We start from the raw sequence: 23,195 nt of genomic DNA on the forward strand, positions 1-23,195 counted from the left end.
AAGCATACAGGCTCCAGTGCAAGTTTTGCAACCTGCAACTGGCTTTTGAAGAAGAGAAATGAGCATATAACCCATTTTTATAAACAATCTGTGCTTACATGTTGACATTACTCCTCCACATAGTTCCCTCATATATTCAAACATTTGTCATACCACGGCACTAGCTCCTTTCTTTATCAATGAATGGAGGCACCTGCTGCTTCAGCCACTTGTTGAAATCATCCTCAAGCTCACTGTCAGTCACGAAGTGTTGAGCTGCCAGCCAGGCCTTCATCTTGTGGAAGAGATGAAAGTGGCTCGGTGCTAAGAATGAAGTATAGGGAAGATGCTGAAAAATCTCTCAGACAGTCTTGAATTTTTCCTTAATCTGATTAGCAGCATAGGCTCGTCCATTATTGTGAAGGACAATGATTGCTTGAGTAATCATCCTACACCATTCTTTTGGCTTGATCTTTGGAGTTTACTCTTGTAAAATCTGTTGTCAAAATTCCTTTGAAACTCCAAGAAAATAGAACTATTATTTTGCAATTTGACAACATCTCCTTACATTTTTTGGGCTTAACGAGAGAATGGCTGTGTATCCACCATTTGGACTGTCGCTTAGTTTCAGAGTTCACATTCTGCACATATGCCTTAATCCAGTCATGATTCTGTTCAGAAATTCTCCCCCTCTTCTGGTAGTGCTGGAGAAATTTTACGATCGAACACATTCTTTCCATTTTCTGAATGTTAGACATATTTTGTTGACCACTACACACAAAACTTACAGTATCCTTATCTCTCATTCATGATGATAAACAGTATTGTCCTTGTTATCAAAGGCATATCTTCATTAAGTTAGAAAATTATGAACAGACATCTCGCATGCGCAATTTTGTTAACATGTTGCACAGGTTCACCAGTCACATCTGAATGTCTTCCCCAACCACTTTCATCATAAACAGCCACATGGCCAGCCTTTAATCTTCTGCACCACTCCCTAACAAAATCATCAGTCGTAACCCACTCCCATAAGCTTGACACAATTGACGATGTAGCTTTGTGGTGAGCAGCAAGTGACAGAACTGTAGTAACCCACCGATTACTACACCCACCGATCACAGCAGACATAAGTCGGACCAATACAGCACATTCAAACAGCATGCCCGAAACTGCAGGAGGTGGCTGCCAGGGGTAGCACAATCACCAGCTCTGCCACACACGCACAGCAATACACCGGCGACACACAGTGTGGATTGTGTCTTCGTAAGGGTATGCACAAGCCTCTGGGCCCTCAGCTGTTAAACGTGTTCTGGTCCTGGCAATGGACACATCCAAGTACGGGGTGGGAGCAGTCTTGGCCCATCACAGTTCAGACGGTTCTGAACAGCCTTTTGCCTTTGTGTCAAAAACAATCAACTCAGCTCAGCAACATTACTCTTAGGTGGAAAAAGCAGTTCTTGTTATTGTCTATGCCTTAAAAAAAATCATGTATTCTTGGGCAGTGCAAAATTTACTTTAATTACCAGCCATAAGCCCTCAGTTTCCCTGTATAGCCACTCATGGTCTTTACCAGACAAAGCCCCTCATCATCTTCAGCATTGAGCTGCATTCTTGTCCCAGTAAAATGATCCATTGGTTCGCAACATCTGAATGTGGATGCTCTGTGCTAGTACCCCGTGGTTCCTGACTCACGATTCACCCAAGAGGAACTGCTTTGTTTTCAACTGGATATGGAAGCAAGACACAAGGCGGATGGCTTCCCCATGACCTGTTACCTTATTGCCTCAGTTGTAGTGGCAGATCTGGTGCTTTGGCAGGTCGTACACCTGATAAAACATGGGTTGTCAGACGGTCTGCCGTGGTAAAGTTCCGCAGACCCAAATAAATCCAAAAAATATAATAATGAGCTTAATTAAAAATATAAAAGAGTAAAAATCACCCCTAAAAAATTAAAGCCAATAATAACGGTCATCAGACATGCTTTGGAATTTTTATGCATCGTGCCATCGCCTCTCTCTCTTGGACAGCATTATTCTCCTGCCAATGGAAGGGCTTAATTCCCACATTGTGCTTCCAGTTGCTCTGTAGTAGGGTATCCTCCACATATTACACCAGGGTCAATGGGGCTGTTTCGCACATAACTGTTGGCCCAATGTTTTGGCTGGGCACCAACAGAGTGGTGGAATGCCTTGTTGCAGCCTGCTGGAAGTGTAGGGGTGGGCAGGCAGCAATGCACAATGTCGGTTTGCCATGGCTGCCTCCTACACAAAAGCTTGGGAAAGAATCCACATTGATTTCACTTCTCCTTCTTTTCGTAACTGATGCTTTTTCTCTCTTTCCTTATATCATTCACTGTACGTCTGCAACAGCAGATGCAACTGTCAAGGCCCTGTCAAAGTTATGCTCCATAGAAGGCTTGCCTTGTACCCTGGTTTCAGACTATAGTTCTCAGTTTGTGGCACAATCTTTCAAGAACTTTTGTACTCACAATAGATATACCACATCACAGCACGCAGTTGAAAAGTGAGGCAGAAAATCCTGTCCGAATGTTTAAGATACAGCGCAAGTCCCTACAACATTTCCCAGTTGAGGAGACACACTCATTTTTTAAAGCTCTTACAGAATGATACCCATTAAGCTCCTGCATGGCCACCACCTGCAGACACAGCTCAACCTCTTGCTGCTGGGCAAGCATCCCCCAGACATGCCAGTTTTGTTGGCATTCAAACCAGTCATGCCAGTGCATTTCAACAGTATCCTCAATGTGTTCTGAGCCAGCCAGCATAATTGCTGTGTCTTCATGGTTCGCACGACGATCGGCTTGTGACACGCCGTTAGATCCAGTAGCATCCCAGGCTGGGTGCAGAGTCTCCTTCTCAGGCTGTGCGCCCAAAGCCTCATTCTTTGTCGGTCCTGGTCACTCCAGGGATCGAACAGGCCTTGTTATGCAGATGTATACTGGCAGTCAGGGCTTGGTCAGCATCGATAGCAGCTTTGTTTACTGTGACCAGTGCCAGCATCTCCCACTCCCACTGCAATGAGCAGACACCGCCATCAGCAGGGACTGAAGCCAGGCCTCCATCAGCAGAACATATCCTTTCAGCCTACCATTATCACTGCCTGTGCAGTTGGCCCTCATCACGGATTCCGACATCCAAATGGCTCTCGCCTCGCTGCTGGTCTTGTCTACCAGTCCCACAGGGTCCGCAAGCATCAGGGATGCCCTCATCAGACTCACTGCTAACGGTGGACATAAGTTTGGCCACTATGGCAAGCGTGGTACGCACCTGCAACTGCCTGAGGTGGCTGCCAGGGGCAGTCTGGTCACCGACCACAATCACCACGTCCATCGTGCACACACAGCACAACACTAGTAACACCTGTCAGGGACAGTGTCTTTATAAGGGCAAGCATGACTTCCCAGTCATGCTTGCAATAACATCACCCATTTCAGTTCTTGCATTGCACACTGATGAACAACAGAGAGCTGACTGGTGCAACATAATATCCAAAAGCTCCAATTCCATCCAGATTATAATTTATGAACAGTCCTCTTAGCCTGAAACAACTTCCATATATAATAAACAGATCTGTATACTCATTTCCCAACCTGTGTGATGGATGCTTCGAAATGAAGTGTAGCTGCAACCATATCTCTCCCTAAAACCTGACCTTTCCCATTTATTTTCACAGTACTTTTCCCAGATGCATAGTTTTAAGCAATATGTTATTTGAAACATACCTCCTGCAACTCTCCACATTTGGCAATCTGCTTCTTCAAGCCTGGAACTTCATAGGTGACATTACGTATCAGCATCTGGGCGGCGTCTGCGAGGTATACGTTGTCCTTCTCGTACAGGCGCAGAACTTCTTGCCAGTCCTTCATGCGCTTCGAGCCGTACGATCCAAAGAAATTGCGGCTGTCCGCCTCTGTCTCCTTCAGTATCTCCACAATCTTCTTACAGTGGAAGTAATTTATGTCTGAGCAGAAACACATATTTCACAACTGGAAAGGATGAACACTGTAAACTCTACATATTTACAACAGTTATTTTAATTTCATAAGTGTGACCATTATATAAAGAAACATTCTTATTTAGCAAATTGGGACTGCAAAGTCTATTCATATATTACTGGTTTCAAATTACGAAGAGCTCATCTTCAGTTCTAGCCTTGCTACAATGCAAAATATCAATTTAGAAGCTAATCAGCCTCCAAATGCCAAAGGCACTCAGACAAGAGAAAGGATTATTAAAATAGTCATACATTCAAGATAATTCACTATATGTTAATCAAATCTAGAAAGAAATGGGGGATATGTAATCAAAGCCAACTGCAGGAAAACAGGCATGATGGTTTCAGAAAAGTGGTATGTGAGCAATTTATCTATGAAAGTGATATTGTGAAGATAGAAATGGACTCAACAAAAAAGTTTCAGAAGATCTGGAAAGGTAAAATTGATTTCACAGAATTGTCATTCACACTGAATGTGAACTTTAGGCTGATTAATATGAACCCAAAGACATCAAAGACCAAAGCCCAAATAAAGCTATATGAAGGAAGGGCCATATGTACACACAGTACGAATACTGTGCCAGAGTAACACAGTGACTATACAAAGCAGGACTGCCATGGCTGGTATTCATGTCCTTGGTGAATTTTGTTTTATGAGCACTGTTTCATACATCAAGATGTATATAGACAGTACACATATACAGTGAAGTTTCAGGTTTGATTCTTTACTGGGTCAGAGATTTTCTTTTTTCGAGGAGTGGGTCTTTGTAGTGCCCTAATCATTTCATCTCATCTTCATCACAAGAATTTGCAAGTCACCAAAGTTGTGTCACATGGCACCTGCCGGCCAATAATGCCATTCAGTCACTTCATACAGGGAAGGAACTGGCCAAGGACTTATTCCAACATCCACCCGAGATGATTTAGGGAAACCACGAAAAACCTAAATCAGGGAAATATTGAACCTACAGATATAATTCATCTGCCTTGACCCATTATATGATCAAAAAGCCTGACTTAAAACCAGTCACTGAAATCAAACATACACAATAAGAAGAAGTACAACTATTTTCATGATATAACATTTGTTTGGTTGTTTGGGGGGAGGAGGCGGGGGGGGGGGGGGGGGGGGGAGTGTCTGACATTACAACAACGCCTCTTCTTTCCTCATGGCTAAGACATACAAATCAATAACTACCAGTCTAAAAACCAGTTTTTAAACATCACTAGTTTATGTGAAATAATACTCATATAACTACCACACTCAGAAATATTAAGTATTTAAAAATTTATAAAGCACAGTGAAATTAAATTACAATGCTACATTAAAAATACAGAATTCTCTGAGATTTCCCCAGTTTTTCCGAGTAAAATGTAATTCTCTCAGAATTCCCAGTTTTATAGAAAAATTGTCACCCTGAAAATGTTACAGGTTCCAACACATCTACACTCTACATCGTCATCTCACAACATGTGGCAGTGGGTGCTTTACATATCACTATCATTTCCCCTTTTCCTTAGCAACTCACGAAAAATGCAGGAAGCTATGACTGCTACAGACCCTCCACCAAGATCTAATTTCTCGGAGTATCACACGAAAGCCTTGAAATATAGATGTGGGAAGACATAATACATTGACTGCCTCTTTAAGAAATGTATGCTATCAAAATCTGGACAGTAAACCTCTCCGCGATGCGCAATGGCATTTTTGGATCGTGTATTTAGGAGCATCTCTGTAATGCTCTCACACTTATAAACAAACCAATAGGAGCTTAATGAAACATTCTGTTTCTCTTAGCATCTCGTTTGCCTCCTTTATTAAGTCTACTTCACAGTCACCCCAACATTGATGAGCATTACTCAAGAAGTCACCAAACATGATTTCTGCAAACTACTTCCTTTGGTGAGTGAATTACACTTTCTTCAATGAATTACTGTAAACAGGGATCAACTTACACCAATTTAACTACAGTATGCATCCCTACCATCCTACAAACCATCAGAACACCCACCCCAAGAAACAATAGTTCCCCACAGGACAATCATTCCTCTCACCCTTAGCTTCCCAAACTGTAATTCATCAATTTTTACAACCTACCTAGGGCCTCTCAAAGATCTCCTAAAATAAAAAAGCTCAGTACACACCTCACGGCAAAAGGAATACTAATCCAAGACACACCTATCACTCTCACTTGTCTCACACACAAAAAACCAAACAGAAGAACAATAACACCAATGGTATGTACAAAACTACATCCTGTATGGCAAGTCTCGATTGCTCAGATCAGATAGGCCTACTAATGAACCTCCAAGCATTATCACAATGGCATCTACACTTATACAGATCCCTGGTTTGAGAAGCAGGAGCTTTTGTCAGTTTCATCATTTCACCACACTGGTGACACCTAACATACTCCGCAGTTAGACCATACAATGTAAAAATTTTATAGTTGCAGCCATATCCTCACCCATCACAGCCACTAACACCACATGACTATTAAATTTAACAGTCAGATCCATACCTATGAACAAATGACACCCAAAAAATCAAATCCCACAAATGAATAAACTTCAAATTATGAACTAGCAGTTCCAAAACCAGAAACACAATCAGCCTGCAACTACCAATGCTAAATAACTCACTGACAGGCCAACAACAAATACCAGCTCTGGGGAAAAAAAAGAAAAAAAAAAGGTTCTCTCTAGGGAAAAGTTCAACGATGCCTCAGTGACATCACACAACATAACAGAGTTGTGACATGGGTGAAGGGCAACAAATGTTATCACAGCTATCTACCTATTCATTCAGAAACCATAACAGGGAGTTTTGGAAAATGTTCATAATATTATACTATTACACTAGAGCATACTTGACGAAATCATAATCATGAAGCATTTTCAAAGATACAGACAGCACACTATTCGAGACTGAATTATTGTTCCTGGATTGCAGAGATCTCATTATATGAGCTGATGTTCGTAATCATGTCTTTAAAGCCACGTTGAATGTGTTGTAAAGTTGGCCAATGCGTCCTGATAGCAGCATGCCTCATGTGACTCAACAACAATGATGAGTAGCCCATTTCTTTCTTTCTATCTTCTTCTCTGTAGTTCACAGTTTCTCACTGTGAAAGGTTTCTCCTCTTTCACGACTGCTTTCTGCCATATTTAGATGTCATTTTGTACTCCATTTTTCTTCTGTATCTTGTAATGTTACCTTTTACCCCTCTGGTATATTCAGTCTTTTCCCCCTTCTGTCTCAGTAAAAGTACTACAATATGTACTGGAAAACAATTGCAGGTGACTCCAGTACATAGGAAGGGTAAAAGAACAGACCTGCAAACTTACAGATCAATAACCCCAAATCTGGTTTGCTACACAATCCTTGAACATGTTCTCAGTTCAAATTTAATAATCTTTCTTAAGATTGGGAAGCTTATGCCCATGAATCAGCATGGCTTTGGAAAGTATTGCTTAAGCGGAATTCAGCTTGCCCTTCCTCACATATATACTGTGAACTATGGCTGGAGGGTAACAGGCATACGACATATTTCTACATTTCTGGGAGACATTTGACACAGTGCCCTTTGTGGGCTGTTAATGAAGGTACAAGCACATGGAACAGGTTCACAGATATGCGAGCAGTCGATGACTTTTGAAGTAATACGAGTGTTGCCCAGAAAGTAATGCACCACATTTTTTTTCTTCAATAATTCTTTACTGAACATAATGAGAATTATGCACCCTATTTTTCCATGTCATCTCCATCTCGTTCTACGGCCTTCCTCCAGTGCGAAACAAGAACATGTATGCCCTGTCGGTACCAGTCCTTGTCCTGGTGGCGGAGCCACTGCTTCACCAAATGAATCACCTCCGCACCGTCCTCAAAATGTCTCCCATGAATGGCATTCTTTAATGACATAACAACATCAGCTCGCTGCAACATGTCAGGTGTGACAGCCACGGATGGTCTCCTCAACCGCTGCAAATGGTGGAGCTCCGCGAAACCACCTTCTGATGTCTTCACTCACTGTGCCCAGTGACGAACTGTACTTCTCGATGCTTTGCACAAGCGTTTGTGAATATACCTCACAGTTTCTTTCTCTGCAGTGAGAAATTCAATGATGGCACATTGCTTGTAACATACGACACCTACAGATGCTATTTTGAAACTGTCCTGCAACTACACTATCTGTCAGAAGTGAAAGAAACTTGGCGCGCTCACTCAGGAGAATTCAAATAATGAATACATAACATTTCGCATTCGTAGCATTGTTTTCAGCAGAGGCAAAAAAAAAAAGGGGGGGGGGGTGCACTGTCTGGGCAACACTCGCAGAACCGAGTACGTTGTCCTCAACAGTGAGTGTTCATCGGAGACGAGGGTATACTCAGGAGTGCCTCACGGAAGTGTGACAGAACCGCTGGTGTCCTCTTAATACATAAGTGATTTGGAAGACAGGGTGGGCAGCCATCTGTGGTTGTTTGCTGATGATGTTGTGGTGCACGGTAAGGTGTCGAAGTTGAGTAAATGTAGGAAGATACAAAATGATTTAAACAAAATTTCTAGTGTGAATGGCAGCTAGCTCTAAATGTGGAAAAATGTAAGTTAATGCAGACGAATATGAAGAACAAGCCTGCGACATTCAGATATAGTATTACTAGTGTCCTGCATGACACATGTCAAGTCATTTAAATATGTGGGAACAACACTGCAAAGCAACACTAAATGGAATGAGCATGTGAGAACTGTGATAGGGAAAGCAAATGGTCGACTTCAGTTTATTGGGAGAATTTTAACCACTCTTAAATGAGACCACTTATAGAAAGCCAGTGCAACCAATTCTTGAGTACTGCTTGAGTGTTTGGGATGTGTACTAGGTCAGATTGAACAAAGACACTGCAGCAATTCAGAGGCGGGCTGCTACCGGTAGGTTTGAACAACATGTAAGTGTTATGGAGATGCTTCGGAAACAAAAAGGTGAATCCATGAACGGAAGGTGCCGTTCTTTTCGAGAGACACTAAAGAGAAAATTTAGAGAACCAGCATTTGAAGCTGACTGCCGAATGATTTTACTGCCGCCAACATACACTGGGGGTAAGGGCCGAGAACATAATAAATTAGGGCTCGTAACAGAGGCATAAGGACAGTCATTAAATTTCCCTTGCTCTATTTACGAGTGGAACAGGAAAGGAAATGACTAGTAGTCCCCTCCACTACGCACCATAAAGTGGCTTGCAGAGTATCTATGTAGATATAAATGTACCATGATCAGTACCACACTACTGGCTGATATTAACATACAAGTGGAGTATCGTGTGTTATTCAGGTACATATTTAGCGTCAGTCAGACATAAATTGTATCCATAATTCATTGAACGTGACATGTTAAATATCTGCAACGCGAAATGTAGACGTTATTAGAAAGGCCAAATAAATCACAAACAAATGACCGTCCCCGTCTGATGACTGGGATTATTCATATTAAACAATGTCGAAAAGGCACGATACAGTCGTGAAAAAATGCCATGCCAGCAATGATAGTTACCAACATACATGAAATCATGCTGTGATTGTGGGGCAAGTTGTTTCACTTACAGGATCCTGAAAGAAGTTTCGCAATTCCATCATGAACAGGCATGTCTTGAATAGCGTTGTTTATTCTTTCTCTTACAGTCAAAACATGGTTCTGCCAGTCGCGATTCACGTGTCGTCTGCTTATCATCCAGTCCAACAGTTTGTTCGTATGAATGTCAATTGGGATGTTCTGGTCCTTAATATGAAAAAGTAAAGGAAAATTCAGAATAGAACTCAAAATACACATATCATATTCATAACATCTGGTAGAGTTTATTATAAACTGGCAATCTTTACGGGTAAACCGAGTCAGCTCTACGTTTCATGTGTGTTGTAAGTCAACAAACTTAAATGACAATTAAGCATCAACTCACCATTTTCGTTTACATCCAATCCATCAAACACGTAAACCTCCCACTGACAACAAACACGTTTGTCACCACCAAAGATGTAACTCAGCAACCTCCATCACATACAAGCGCAGACATCCTTTCTACGCCCATATCTCGCTGTGCGAAGGAAATCGGGGCCCAACATGAATAGAAGTCGACAATAGTACCGCGGAACAAAGAAGAATTGTTGAATCGTATGCGTCTGCGAATGAAAGACCCTACTTACAGAGATCGTTCAGTTCAGACATTATAAGTCAAGGCATTGAGCAAACATTTTCGACCACCGTGTTGAACGTCCCGGTTCCACGCACTCGATTTGAAGAAAGTCAGATTGAGATTGATATGTTAAAAGATCCAGTGTCGCATTTTCAGTATGTATTAGCGATTATTTAAAGATACACAAAACTGTTTATCCTAAAGAGTCATCAATAAACTGTTTGAGTTTCTAGTTGGGGCAGTGTTTCTTGATTACGCACCTGAAGTTGAAATTCGTTGGTAGAGTCTTTGGTGTTATTGTGCAGCGTCAATGTACTGTAACTGCAAATTGCATTCTTTGAACATGTCGAAGAGAGGAGAGGAAGCAAGTGGTGATGTTACCGCTAAACTTATCCAATGCACCAATTTTGCAGCGGTGAAACATAAAGACCAGAGAAGGAAAGACCCAGAAAAAACTCCGTATATCAATCATCCTGTCGGTATGAACTGTCATTATGTATTTCTCTCGCATATGTGTTTGTCGGCGTCCATACAGCACTGTTCTTACAGAATCACAACAGCAAAAATTAAAAAGAAAAAAGGAAAAAACTAATGTTTTGAGTTACTTATATTACAGGCTCTGTTGGTCTTATGAAATAGCGTTAACTTTGTCGTAATGAGCCGAAATAATACTCTTGTCCATGAAAAATACAGTGTTCAAAACTAATAGACTCTGGAGAGTTAATTTTATTTGACTGATTATGCGCTATGCATGTTGTTTGTATATTTATTTGTAGAACCGCCAGCGAAATGTAAATCTAGATCAGAAGTAGGTGAATCCACTACGTGGAAAGGCATGACTTCTGCACACAATATGCAGGAAAGGATTTTCAATGTCCTGTAGGGGCAATAACTGCCAAAGTGTTGAAACTGAGGCCACAGTTCGATGATACTGGTTCCCTAAGTATCAGTCCTTGCTAAAACATATACTAGGCCTACTACTGTATAGAGGACCGTATCCACCTCTGTATACATGTACTGCCTTATGAAGAATGTAGTCAACAATCATCAGTTTGGCAGGCCGCAGTCAGTTAATTATGTGTAATAGTGAGACTGTTGCAATGAATTTTCATACCCAACCATTTGAGATTACACATAAATCCATTGTTTTCCCCGAGGACGATCAAGCACAAAGTACCCCGTAACAAAATTCTTTGGCATTTGGCTGCGAGACAAACTGAAATGGATTAGAGATACTGAGTATGTTAGTAGTTAGCTAAGTTTAAGATACTATGGCTTAAGTGTGTTACAGGCATGCACTAGTATGGAAACTGTTAAACATGCTTATATTCAGACACATACCATCCAGCAGTATTCAGTATGATTAAAGTTCAAAAGAAAGCCATTAGAATAACAAATGGAAGTAAAATAATAGTGTAAATCTACTTTGACAGAACTTTGTTTTTGCTGCTAAGCATTTGTATAAAAGAAACCATGTTAATTTAGAAAACAAATGCAGTAGATAATTTGAATGAAATTCATTTCTCAACGAACTTGTAGGGAAAACACACACACACACACACACACACATTTTTTTATGGTTTGTATTAACCAATTACACTAGCCCCTCTCCTCACATTCGGTCTGTGGAATCGATTTGTCAGTATTTGATGTGGTTTACGAAATATATCCAGCGGTAACGTTAGGTGACTCACCCTGTATATACTAGGAAGCAGTAGCAAGTGAAATATGACTGAAAGCAGTTACTCATTGCACCAACCAATTTCAAGCTTATAATATGTTTGTTTGTATGGCCATCTTCCTCAGCAGCTGTTAACATCTGTTGTTATAGGTTACCTGTCTTGAGCTGACTGCAATCTAATTCAGAAGAATTATACTAGACACTCTTTGCTTTGTAAATAAAAGCATTTTTTGTGGTGTTTTGTAAATTGGATGCAAATGTTTGTATATTTTTTTCATTGTTTTAGGTTAAAAACAGCAGTTTCTTTACAAAGTTGGCCTGCAAGCCACTTACGGTGTTTACATAATCTGCTCCTTCCCTTCTTGCTAGCCGTGGTTGGTATCGACTGACTTCATTTCATATCTGCACTGTGCAGATTTTGGCATTTTGCATTATTTCCTGCGCTGCACTGTGCCCAGTGATGAATGAATTACATTTGAGAAACTCAATTGTAAATAGTGCAGTGCAGGAAACAGTACATAATGCTGAAACCTGCCAAGTGCAGATATGAAATGAAGCCGGTAGACACCAACCACTGCTAGCAAGAAGGGAAGGAGCAGATTATGTAAAGAAACACCAAATGTACAAACATGTGGATCCAATTTACAGACTACCACAGAGATGATCCAATTTACAGACTACTACAAAGATGCTTTGTAAATAAAAGCGAAACACATCTGGTATAATTCTTTTGAATTAGATTGCAGTCAGCTCAAGACAGATAACCTTTAATAACAGAATTTCAAGTTTCTTCAAATGTTATTGTGATTAACATGCTCAAATGCTTTTGAGAAGACATGAACAATGACAATAGTTTAAATTTTGTCATTTAAATATACATAGCTGTTGCAATCGTAGACCAGTGACTTGCTTTAAATATTCAGAAATGTCCACATCACAAAATGAGAAAGACCTAATATCCTATGATAATATCAACAAGTAACAATTAGAGTCAAACTAGTACAAACACCTGTGCATAAGAATCTGTAAGAATATGAAATGGAATGATGATGTAGCCTTCAGCTGCATGTAAAGCTGGTGTTAGAGATTGGTTTGTTGTCAGAATACTAGGAAATGAGATTGCTTTCAAAATAGTCATTTGATCTATCCTGGAATACTGCTAAAGTGTGTGTGGGACCCAAACCAAATAGGACTAACAGGGGATATTGAAGATATACAGAGAAGAGTAGCAATAATGGCCACAGATTTGTTTGATCAAGGGGAGAGTGTCTCAGAGATGCTGAAGAACCTGAACTGGAAAAATCTTGAAGATAGATAGGAAGTGCCCACAAGAAAGTTTACTTACAAAATTTCAAGAACCAGCTTTAAATACTATATCTAACAATATATTACAGCCCTCTATGTTTCTCTCGTGTAGGGATCATGAGGGCAAGATTAACTACAGAGTGTACAGAGGCATTTGAGCAGTATTCTTCCCCCTGCTCCATATGTGAAGGGGTCAGGAAGAAACCTAATAATTTGTACAATGCAAAATGGTCTCTGCCATGCACTCCATAATAGTTTACAAAGTATGGATGTAGCTGTAAACAGATAGCTAGTAGAAAACCTCTTCATATGTCTCTTAGTTTGTACATGAAAGCACATTAGAATGTGCACTACAATTGAAGCATTAAAAACTAACATTCCATATTACAGGTGTAGCATACATCTTGACACATGAAGGTAGTGTCACAGATGTGGAGGTCATTATGGCCGCTCTGCTGCATGACACCGTTGAGGATACAGACACATCATTTGAAGAAATTGAGGAGCTGTTTGGACAGAGAGTGACATCTCTTGTGCGGGAAGTCACAGACGACAAAAGCTTACCAAAGGAGGAACGAAAGAGACAGCAGGTAACATAAAGCTAATTATGTTTTGTAGAATGACCGAAGTGCGTTCTTTATATCCTGTGTGTGATTTTTTTTATGACAGAAGGCTGTGAAATACTGAACTCGGTCTTCAGAAATTGTTTCACCGCGGAAAACCATAATGCAGTTCCTCCTTTCAGTTGTCACATTAATCCCAAAATGGTGGATATTGAGATAAAGGATTGTGGAATAAAACATTGGGTAAAACTGGTCAGCAGCAGAAAGACAACTGGACCAGATGAGATAACCTGTTCTGCTGAGATAAGCAGAAGAACTTTCTCCCCTTCTAGCAGTATTTTATCGTAGGTCACTGGAGCCATGAAGGGAACTTAGTATTTTTTAAAAAGTGCAGGTCAGTCCTCTTTTCAAGATATACCACCAGATAGGTGATGTGATGTTCCCCTGTGGTGGCAATTTGTCAGTGAGCTGTGATTATCAGATATTATGTAGCTCACATTTTATTTCTTGTGACTACGGATACTAAAAGGATCGGGCTGCTGTTTCAGATTCTACACGGTAAGTGCTGGAAGCCAAAAATTTAGTACAACCACCACGTGCCTAAATTAATACAGCAGTTCTCAGATATGTATCCCATATATTTTTCAACTCAATCACAGTAGTGACAATAAATGGAATAGCCTCAGGCTGTAGTTATGGTGTTACAAATTTTATTGATAATAGATTTTGATGCCTCATATTTCATCCTGGTGCAACTGTGTACGTACTAAAAACATTTTTTTTCTTATTACATACATCAGTGCATATACAACATAATTTCTTGCAGAGTATACATTGTCAGCTAACCAGTGTACCTTTCTCAAGATTAGGTTAGAGGTCTGTGCTAAATCCTAATATAAAGGGATTATAATTAGTAATAGTGAATATCACTACTAGTTCTGTAGTATTTTCTGTCTTTAAATGTTTGTCATTACGCATTGATATTACTTAATTTCAATATGAAGTTAACCTCCATGTATTGGGAGTGCATAGCTGTTCTCTAATGTACAAAATAACTTTACAGTGTTGCCAATGACCTGTACACTGGCCACGAATAAATATTAATTGTGCAAGTACACTGAGGTACGATGATGACTAAGTATGCACCACAGGTTTACACGTTTGAAATATGAAATTGTTAGTATTCACCTATAGTAATGTCAAAAGGAAATCAATCAAAAAGTTTCTGTTTGAGGGTGTTACTGCAGCATATATGCAACATGTGCAACTCTGATGTGAGTATATAAACACTGACATTTAGGCAAGGAATCAGTGTGGCATTTGTGTCATTCCAGTGTGTATGCAGTAAATACAGAAACGTGAACTGTGGTGGAGTTACTACCAAATGCACATGAGCAGGACCAACATAGTGTCCTTTTCTTGCCTGCTGGAGAACAAACACCAGTAGACAGTCATCAGAGAATGAAGAATGTGCAAGGGGCAGCGTGTCTGTTGAAAATCACCATTGTGTGATGCCAACTGCGACAAGGGGTTCTGCTGCTTCATGATAATGCGCAACCCAATGTCGCAAATGTCTTAACGCAGAAGTTACGCAATCCCTAGTGGGAGTCACTTGAGCGCGTGCTCTACAGTCCTGCTCTCTCCTCCGTGTGATTATTACATCTGTGATCCCTTAAAAAAAAACCTTGAAGGGTCAGTGATTCCTGGAGGATGAGGATGGGCAGCAGGCAGTGACAGACTTCTTCATGCAGCATGACATCTTGTTTTACAAAATGAATATCTTCAACTTGGTGCATCGGTAGAATGATTAGATCATTTACTTGTGGAGGTATTGCCCGATTGGCATACGAATTCTGGCCTGTACGGCCTTATAACAGAAACTTTTTGATCGCCCCTTGTATTTTCTGTCTCACATTGTTGACATTACACATTGTTACTACTCACTTTTCTGGTGAATTGAACCTAAATGTGTTGGGAGTATAACTACTGTATTAGAAAAACCAGGGCTGCTACAGGTTTGGGAAATCGGGGAATATCAGGCAATTTCTGAGGTGTCGTGCATCATCACTGGCTGGGTGCAGCTGAGTATGTTCACCACTTCCCTACTCCCTCATTCCTACTGCTTCTCCCCTTCCTACCACTCCCCTCAGCTTGCAGTCAGCGCTGCCACCACTTCTTGCCATTAGCCTAACAGCTGCCAACGAGAGGTAGGGAGGTGTGAGAAGTCGTTTGTTTGGATCTGATTCTGAGAGACTGTAGACACAGCTGCTGGAGACAGCGGTCATGTATGCACAAATTGTGTCTGAGTGAATGTGTGTGCACTCTCGTTTTCTGATAAAATCTGTGACTGAAAATACTGTTGTGAGAGTGTGATGATCATTTCTACATGCCTGTCTGTAGCTCAACAATCGCCTGTATGCTCGGTTGCTACCTATCCTCATTATTATTGATTCTCAGAGTATTTTAACTAGTTATCTGTTGCGCGGATTGATCACCGTGGTCTCATTTCATCAATGTGCTGTCTGTGGCTCGTGAAAAGCTGGCACACGAGTGGATTTCCGTGACAGGCCAGAACTGCAGGCCATTTCTGTGGGTATCGGTACTGGATCGGGCCTGCTGGTCCGAAGCCATTTGGTTCCCACTACTGTGCACACCCTGCCTGTCAGATCTAGTCTTGCCGATCTGCCCACAGGCTTGGTCTGTTTGTGTGTGGCGTAATGCAGTGGATTTTCATGATGCGTGGACCCAAGACTGTGGTGCTCCTCAGCAGGCCAGAGGCCATGGGCAATGGGTTTCAGGAATTGCAACTGTCTCACCACAAGCACATTGTACAGTGTGGTGTTTTATAGACTTTTATTTGTTTTAGAACGTTTTGGAACTTCAAAAGTAGTTTATGTGGTAGAAAGTATGGACAAGAAGAAGAAGAAGAAGAAGAAGAAGGAGGAGGAGGAGGAGGTTGTGTCAGTCACTGTTGGTTTGTACGTTATGTACTCGTATAATTCGTGAAATACAAATCGGACAATATGTGTCAAATAATAGTTATAACACAGTGGGTCTAAAACTGATAATAACAAACATAGTAGAACCAACATTCTATTGGCGGTCACCTACAGTGTTGGTTTACACAATTGTTCCCCGCCTTATACACTTCTTTCAAGATGCCTTATTTTTTTCTGAGCTTGTTCCTGAAATCAGTGAAGGTATTTTAAGTTGGTCTTGCGACTCCAAAGAAATGTGTATTTTTGTCACCAAATGTGTTTTGTTTTACTGAAATAAGATAACATCAGTAGTCTTAATGAAACACATATACCATTTGACTTGCTTTGACCATCTAAAAACAGTTCGTTACGAAAGACGTTGATGTTAGTATTTAAGATTTTTGCTCACATCAGGAAACACAATCTGCTAGCAAGGTGGTTTTTTTTTTTTTTTTTTTTTTTTTTTTTTTTTTTTTTTTTTTTTTTTTAAATAGATATTTCCTTGTTTGCACTATTGTTTCTTGTACTGAAGCTGCAAAGACAGATTGTCAACTTATGTCTTAACTTACTCTTTTGATCTCAAAATTTGTCAGGGAAAAATGCTAGAACTTGTCTGGAAATCTGAGGGAATTTCACTTGGGGAAACTTGTGGCAACCTTTAAAAACATTTATGATATTAAATCAGCCTTTATAATGGCCATGAGTAAATATTAAGACATACCTTAAGACAGGTCAACTGGGTAAGTTACAACATATACTTTGCAATAAGTTATTTTATGTTCTATATGCAATGATGTATGTAATCTTAAAGATTTTTATTGTGGGCACAGGTGCAACTGAGGATGAGGCTTCGAGATGATTATACACTGCAGCCTGAGGCTATTTTATTTGTTGTTACTGCATGCGGCTGCATTCCCACCAATCATTATGACAGATAATGAAGATAGGTCAATTAGAGTACTCTACACATTAAACAATTCTTTTGAAGAAATAGTGCAGAATTGCTTGACTCCCAATCCCAATGTAACTGTACAGTTGACAGTTCAAAATACAACAGAAAAAATCAGTTTTGGCAGCTCTCTGAATGTCTTTTGTTCATTGTGGTGTAGTCAGCATTGTCATGACACTCTGTTTACTTCATGTCACATCCCACTTTCCAACACAGGACACTGTAGCACAGAACAAATGCAATGTCTGAATGTACTGCAATTCATGATAATACTATCATCACTGTCTCGCGTTGAAGATGTCCGAAATCCATTCATACTCTTTCACATGCAAAAAGATGACAGAAACCTCTAACAGTTTTTGGGTCTAAACTATTTAACTAGTAAATGGTTCCAGCTATCGCACTCATCATTAGTCGTCTAGATAAATGTTGGTTAACACATTACTTTACCTGAGTGACAAGTTACACCATAATGTGCTAATTATAGGTCTCTATCAGTGTTGTTGATCTGTTGTAGAGTTATGAAACACTTTTTATGCTCACTCGTTGTAAAGTTCTCAGAAAATGAAAATCTCATCTATATAAATCGGGCTGAAGCTCTCAAGCAGAGATCTTGAGAAACTCAGTTCACGCTGTCCATCCACGAGATCCAGAGCACTGTAGAATAAGGCACTCAATTGATGCCATGTATCTTGATTTCCAGCATTCGATATAATTCTGCATTGTCTTTTAGTGTTCAAAATATTAACTTACTGAGTATTGGACCAGGTTTGTGATTTGATACATAGTGTGTGAGACTTTTTATTGGCACTCATCATACTGTTGGTTTACATGATCCTCCACCTCCATTGCTCCTTTTCCTCTTCTTTAAAATTTTGTAGCTTAGTTTTTATTAGGTTTTAGTCCACAGCTGGAATAGCATATAGAAATACTTCATCTCTTTGTATCCCCTGTTTCTTTACATTCTCATTTGTGTAATGTTTGTGGGTCAGGTACCGCATGTGTTCATTGGTCCACCATTTCACCATACTTGAATCAACTGAAATTGCTGTGACATGAAAACATTAGTCTGCTTGTATGTGCTACACTGTGGAGGCAGAATCACTTGTTCTGAAAACTGCAGGTAACAGCTTGAAGACTGTGTCTCCACTAACGTGCAAGCAGGGCCTGTGAGTTTGCAGAATCAGTCAGAAGTATCTGTGGTCCAACGCTACAATCCACTCGGGTGTGGCCAGCTTATGCTAACAGAAAACTAACTGCTGTAGAAACATTTTGTGTGCTTGCAGGAAATCAACAAACATTTGGAAAACTTCTTGCAAAATCCATTACTAGTCACCTTGTACATCTGTCTCTCATCAAACTAGACCATATTTAGTGCCCATAAGCTCAGATATCCTTCCTGAAATCGTGATATTTAGTACCCTGTTGAGAGAAATGAATGTCATGTATGTTACATGTGTCTATGACCTACATAAATACTATCAGGCAGTGGAGCACTTCAGAGTATATAGAAAAGTATTTCATTTTAGATTAAGATGTTGGTCGCCGTCCACATTTTAATATCAGTTAACAATGAGTACTTGCTCTGTTCAATTTTAGTATTTACCAGGACTGGCATGTCCAAGCAAACAACTTCGACTGTCTTCAAGAAGTATCTGCATTGTTTCTGACACTTCATTTTATGAATTACATATATGGAATGATTTGACCAATCTGTTGATGCTCATTGCATCTCACGACATTGTTTTGGATGGCAATTGAACATATGAGTAAAGCATATATCAAATAAAGCAATCATTCAACATCGATTATTGAAAGCAGTTACCTGAGTAGACAGAAGTGGGGAGGTGATAAGGAAAGATGCACGAAACAATAAAAGGGTAGCAGGTAGGTCTTTCGCCAGATGATTCAGTAGCCAAACCCTACCACTTGTGCTACAGCCCCCAAAGCTGGCTGGCACACTTTCCCCACTGCCATGTGATGCTGTCTGAGTGCTAGGTGGGGGAAGAGGGAAAAACTGTGAATGCACTGCATTTAAATAGCAGGGCAGTCTCACTGCACGCGACTTAGTTTTATACTGCACATTTCCCAACAACACAAACAAATTTAATTATTTATGGTGCTGAAAACATAATATAATTTTTATCTGGTACAAAATGTCAGCATATGGACAGATGCAGACAATTGCACTCAGGTGTAATTATAACTTATTTATGTGATTATTCAGTTTCTCCTGGCGTATTTCTTGCTCGAACAGTCCGTGAGTGTACTGCCAGTCCTTAGTGTCCAACAGGCACAATATTTCGGCGATCAGACATGTCGCCATCGTCAGCACATTTGACGGGAATCAGTCTCGAAAACAGATGTAAGAGTGATTGACAGTGATCTCAAAATGTTTAGAAAACTATTGTTGTAATTCTTTCAAAGCCATGATGAATTCTTCAGACTTCATGTTTTCTGTAACACACGTGAGCTTAGGGAATGGGACTGTGTTTGACAGAATGTGTCCCGTCTATAATGTGATTTTCTTTTTAAACGCATCCCCATCAAATCAGAAAGCAAGTTGTTTCTCACATTGCAGTGTCTTACTTCGGACAGTGTGCAATCAAGTGCACTGAAAATGCGAGGTCTGCAATCCATTCCGGACATTCTAATTTTCATTCCTGCACTCCTCTTTCCTTCCTTAAGAGCAAGTTTTAAATTGAAAAATTGTTCCAGGCATGCCTCTTGACTTAATCAAGATACTTTGCAGTGATGTATAAAGTCTCCATACACTTTGTTCAATTTCATTGAAAACTGTTGCAGCTGACAGTGGAATAATGTGTGCGACTTCAGAAATTTTACTATTTGTAGCACCAACTTCCTCACGTGTTGTATGCTTGCAGATTTAGCAAAAACAGCTCCTTGATTACAGATCAGTAAATCCCATCTGTCAATCATTGTAGTTACTTGCTCTTTCGTTGTCAGCTAAATGTTTAAATTTGTTCTGCAGGCTATTGTAATATCATTTAACAGTGAATTTGTGATCCCTGTCATTTATGCAGAAATTATCATCTCTCTCTCTTGTCATTCCCATTCATTGTTTAAGGCTTGTGACATCACTAGATGCCTCTTTTTGTGCACCTGTGACCATCCCGAGTACCGTGAAGAAAAAGCGAAGGATAAATAGCACTGACACTACGATACTGTCGAACTGAAGAGAGTTGTGCGGACTGAAAAATACCACACTGCAATATTCAGTGAAGTGTCATGCTGTGCCAGGTACACCCAAGAAGGATCAAAGCCAAAGAGGCTAGGCCTCAGGCAACACAAAGCCTGCAAAACCTGCATGTGTTTAAGTTTGGCGTGTCATGGCCAGCAGTGATATAGGAGATAATGAGAGGGAGGGAAGGAAAGGAGAGTGGTGGTGGAGAGGAAGACAGAGAGGGGGAGAGTAAGGAAGAGGTTGGAAGATGTGGAGAGGAGGGGAGAGAGTTGTTGAAGTTTTATGAATATATTCTGGTACATGTATTGAAATAACATTTTACAGTTGAATTGAATTTAAAATGTGTCAGTTATTGTTCGTGCCCTTCTAGGGGAAATTTTAGTGGTTTTTACCTCCTCTCATAGTGTTAAATTTTAATTCAGTAAATTTTGACAAAGTTGTTTTGCCTGGCAATTACAGGTGGTGCACGCACCGACATCTAGCCCCGGTGCAAAGTTGATCAAGCTGGCAGATAAACTGTACAATCTGAGGGACCTGGAACGTGCGACGCCAGATGGCTGGTCAGAGAAAAGGGTCCACGAGTACTTCGTGTGGTCGAGGGATGTGGTGCGGGGCCTGCGCGGCTCCAACGCTGCACTGGAGGCGGCTCTCGATAAAATATTTCGGAGCCGAGGCATCGATTTGTGATCTGCGGTGATTGCTTAAAAAGCAGTCTCGTGCTTCAGTAACAGATATCGGGGTTGTGCTGTGACAGTGTTTCCTGGAAACCAAAGTCTCTGCTACTGAAACTGAAGCATAAAATTGGTTGTGTTGCTACTGCCATGTGTGCTGGACAAAATAGTACAAATTAACAAATAAGGCAATACTTTTCCTTCGTATGATGGTGCTGTTTCAATGCATGGGAATGGTTCTCCCTTCACTATGTGGTTTCTTTGTACTTGAAATACTTTACTGTGTGCATGCCGCTATTAAAACCAGAATGTCTCAGTGCAAAGCAGATTGTAATTTGTATTTATTGAGATTTCTATTTTACCAGATGTTACATCAATGAAAATACTCTGGAGTTGTGTAATGAAATAATTACCAGGATGATTGGTACAATGCAGTGCTGGTGTCATTTCATAAGAAAGATAAATACATTCCTGTTGTAAACATTTATAAAATGGATATTTGAATAAAACATTTTGAAATATATATACAGCAGTGACAATTTGCTACATCAGTGGAAATAGCATTAATACAAATTTAGCCTCCTGAGCGAGATAACACAATAGTACATTGCGTTTGTATTCAAGAGAATGGCGGTCTGAATCTCTAGGGTTACGTTTAAGGAAAATAAATACTATGGTCAACATTCACCATGATTTCCCTATGGACAAATATGTCAAAATAGTCTCTCTCTCTCTCTCTCTCTCTCTCTCTCTCTCTCTCTCTCTCTCTCTCTCTCTCTCTCTCTCTCTCTCTATTGGAGACCACTCCTGAGTAATAAACTTTGTGAAATCAAGCGGACTCCCACCAGGTGGCATTTCTCACGCTGCCTCTCCCAGCAGGAATCTAGCATTCTCTGCCATCTTTGTATCAATCATACCAAGCTGACCCTTGGTTTTTTACTCTGAGCCCCCCCCCCCCCCCTTTTGTAGTTGTGGGTTCCCCCCTTTACCCCTCACCACAGTGATCCGTAGTTTGCTGAACTCTTGCCACCCTTTGGCATTTCGTACTAAATGTGCTCTCACCTTTCTTCTCGTGGGTGTTTAGCAGATGATCCTTGCACAATTATGTCCATCCTCAGTTGGTTTTCTTCACAAAAGTGATTTGTCCTCCCAGATTAATGTATGTGAATTTCCTTCTGTAATTGGTGTCTGTTAGTGTAGGTGTCAGCTTGGGAGGTCTTCAGGCTCTTCTCCATGCCGGCCAGGTTTTTACCCCCATTTCCCTACATTTTGTGTGGTCTTTTGTGCCATTTTTCCCCCTTTCTTGTGTCTTTTCCACCTTGGGTTGCCACGTTGTGTGGCAGTCACAGCATGGTGTGGGGACTGGGATGGGTCAGTGGCAGTGCTGGTAGCACCTTTGGGATGCCCCCTTCTCTTCCTGCTGGCCCAACCTTTTTTTGCCTCTTTGTTTGCACATTTTCTTTCCCCATTGACTGTACTGTAATGCTTGTGTTGTTCCTCCCTTAATTTCTGTCACCTTTGGTATGGGACTGATGACCTTGCTGTTTGGTTCCCCCCACCCCAATCAACCAAATAACCATCTATTTGCATCATGTACTTGACATGGTCATGAATGCTGTTCAGGTGTTGCAAGAACTCTTCCATTTTTACATGGCCATTGGGCC

General features: G+C 40.5%; 2 protein-coding genes across 2 annotated transcripts in view; one reads left to right on the forward strand and one right to left on the reverse strand.

Annotated features, from left to right (window-relative positions):
• LOC126428231 (CDK5 regulatory subunit-associated protein 3) overlaps positions 1–10,179 on the reverse strand; it is a 54,416-nt gene extending 44,237 nt beyond the window's left edge. Inside the window, exons 1-3 of the mRNA XM_050090147.1 lie at positions 9,946–10,179; positions 9,593–9,767; positions 3,725–3,963 (exon numbers count right to left, since the gene is read on the reverse strand). Of these exons, the coding sequence (XP_049946104.1) occupies positions 3,725–3,963; positions 9,593–9,767; positions 9,946–9,948 (417 nt within the window). The 5' untranslated portion in view covers positions 9,949–10,179. The remainder of the gene's footprint in view (positions 1–3,724; positions 3,964–9,592; positions 9,768–9,945) is intronic.
• A 322-nt stretch (positions 10,180–10,501) lies between these two features.
• On the forward strand, positions 10,502–21,987 carry LOC126428232 (guanosine-3',5'-bis(diphosphate) 3'-pyrophosphohydrolase MESH1). Its single transcript, XM_050090148.1, has 3 exons — positions 10,502–10,658; positions 13,556–13,755; positions 21,320–21,987. Exons 1-3 carry the CDS (start codon positions 10,523–10,525, stop codon positions 21,545–21,547), a joined length of 564 nt encoding a protein of 187 aa, XP_049946105.1. The 5' UTR covers positions 10,502–10,522; the 3' UTR covers positions 21,548–21,987.
• The last annotated feature ends 1,208 nt before the right edge of the window (positions 21,988–23,195 follow it).

The sequence above is a fragment of the Schistocerca serialis genome, chromosome 12, assembly GCF_023864345.2.
Source record: "Schistocerca serialis cubense isolate TAMUIC-IGC-003099 chromosome 12, iqSchSeri2.2, whole genome shotgun sequence".
Taxonomy (NCBI): Eukaryota; Metazoa; Arthropoda; class Insecta; order Orthoptera; family Acrididae; genus Schistocerca; species Schistocerca serialis.

Bases quoted from the DNA above. Each gene is read 5' to 3' on its own strand.
- LOC126428232 (XM_050090148.1), top strand. From the start codon at position 10,523: ATGTCGAAGAGAGGAGAGGAAGCAAGTGGTGATGTTACCGCTAAACTT. The intron at 10,659-13,555 runs GTATGAACTGTC...TCCATATTACAG, and splicing joins GTATATCAATCATCCTGTCG to GTGTAGCATACATCTTGACA. The intron at 13,756-21,319 runs GTAACATAAAGC...TGGCAATTACAG, and splicing joins AGGAACGAAAGAGACAGCAG to GTGGTGCACGCACCGACATC.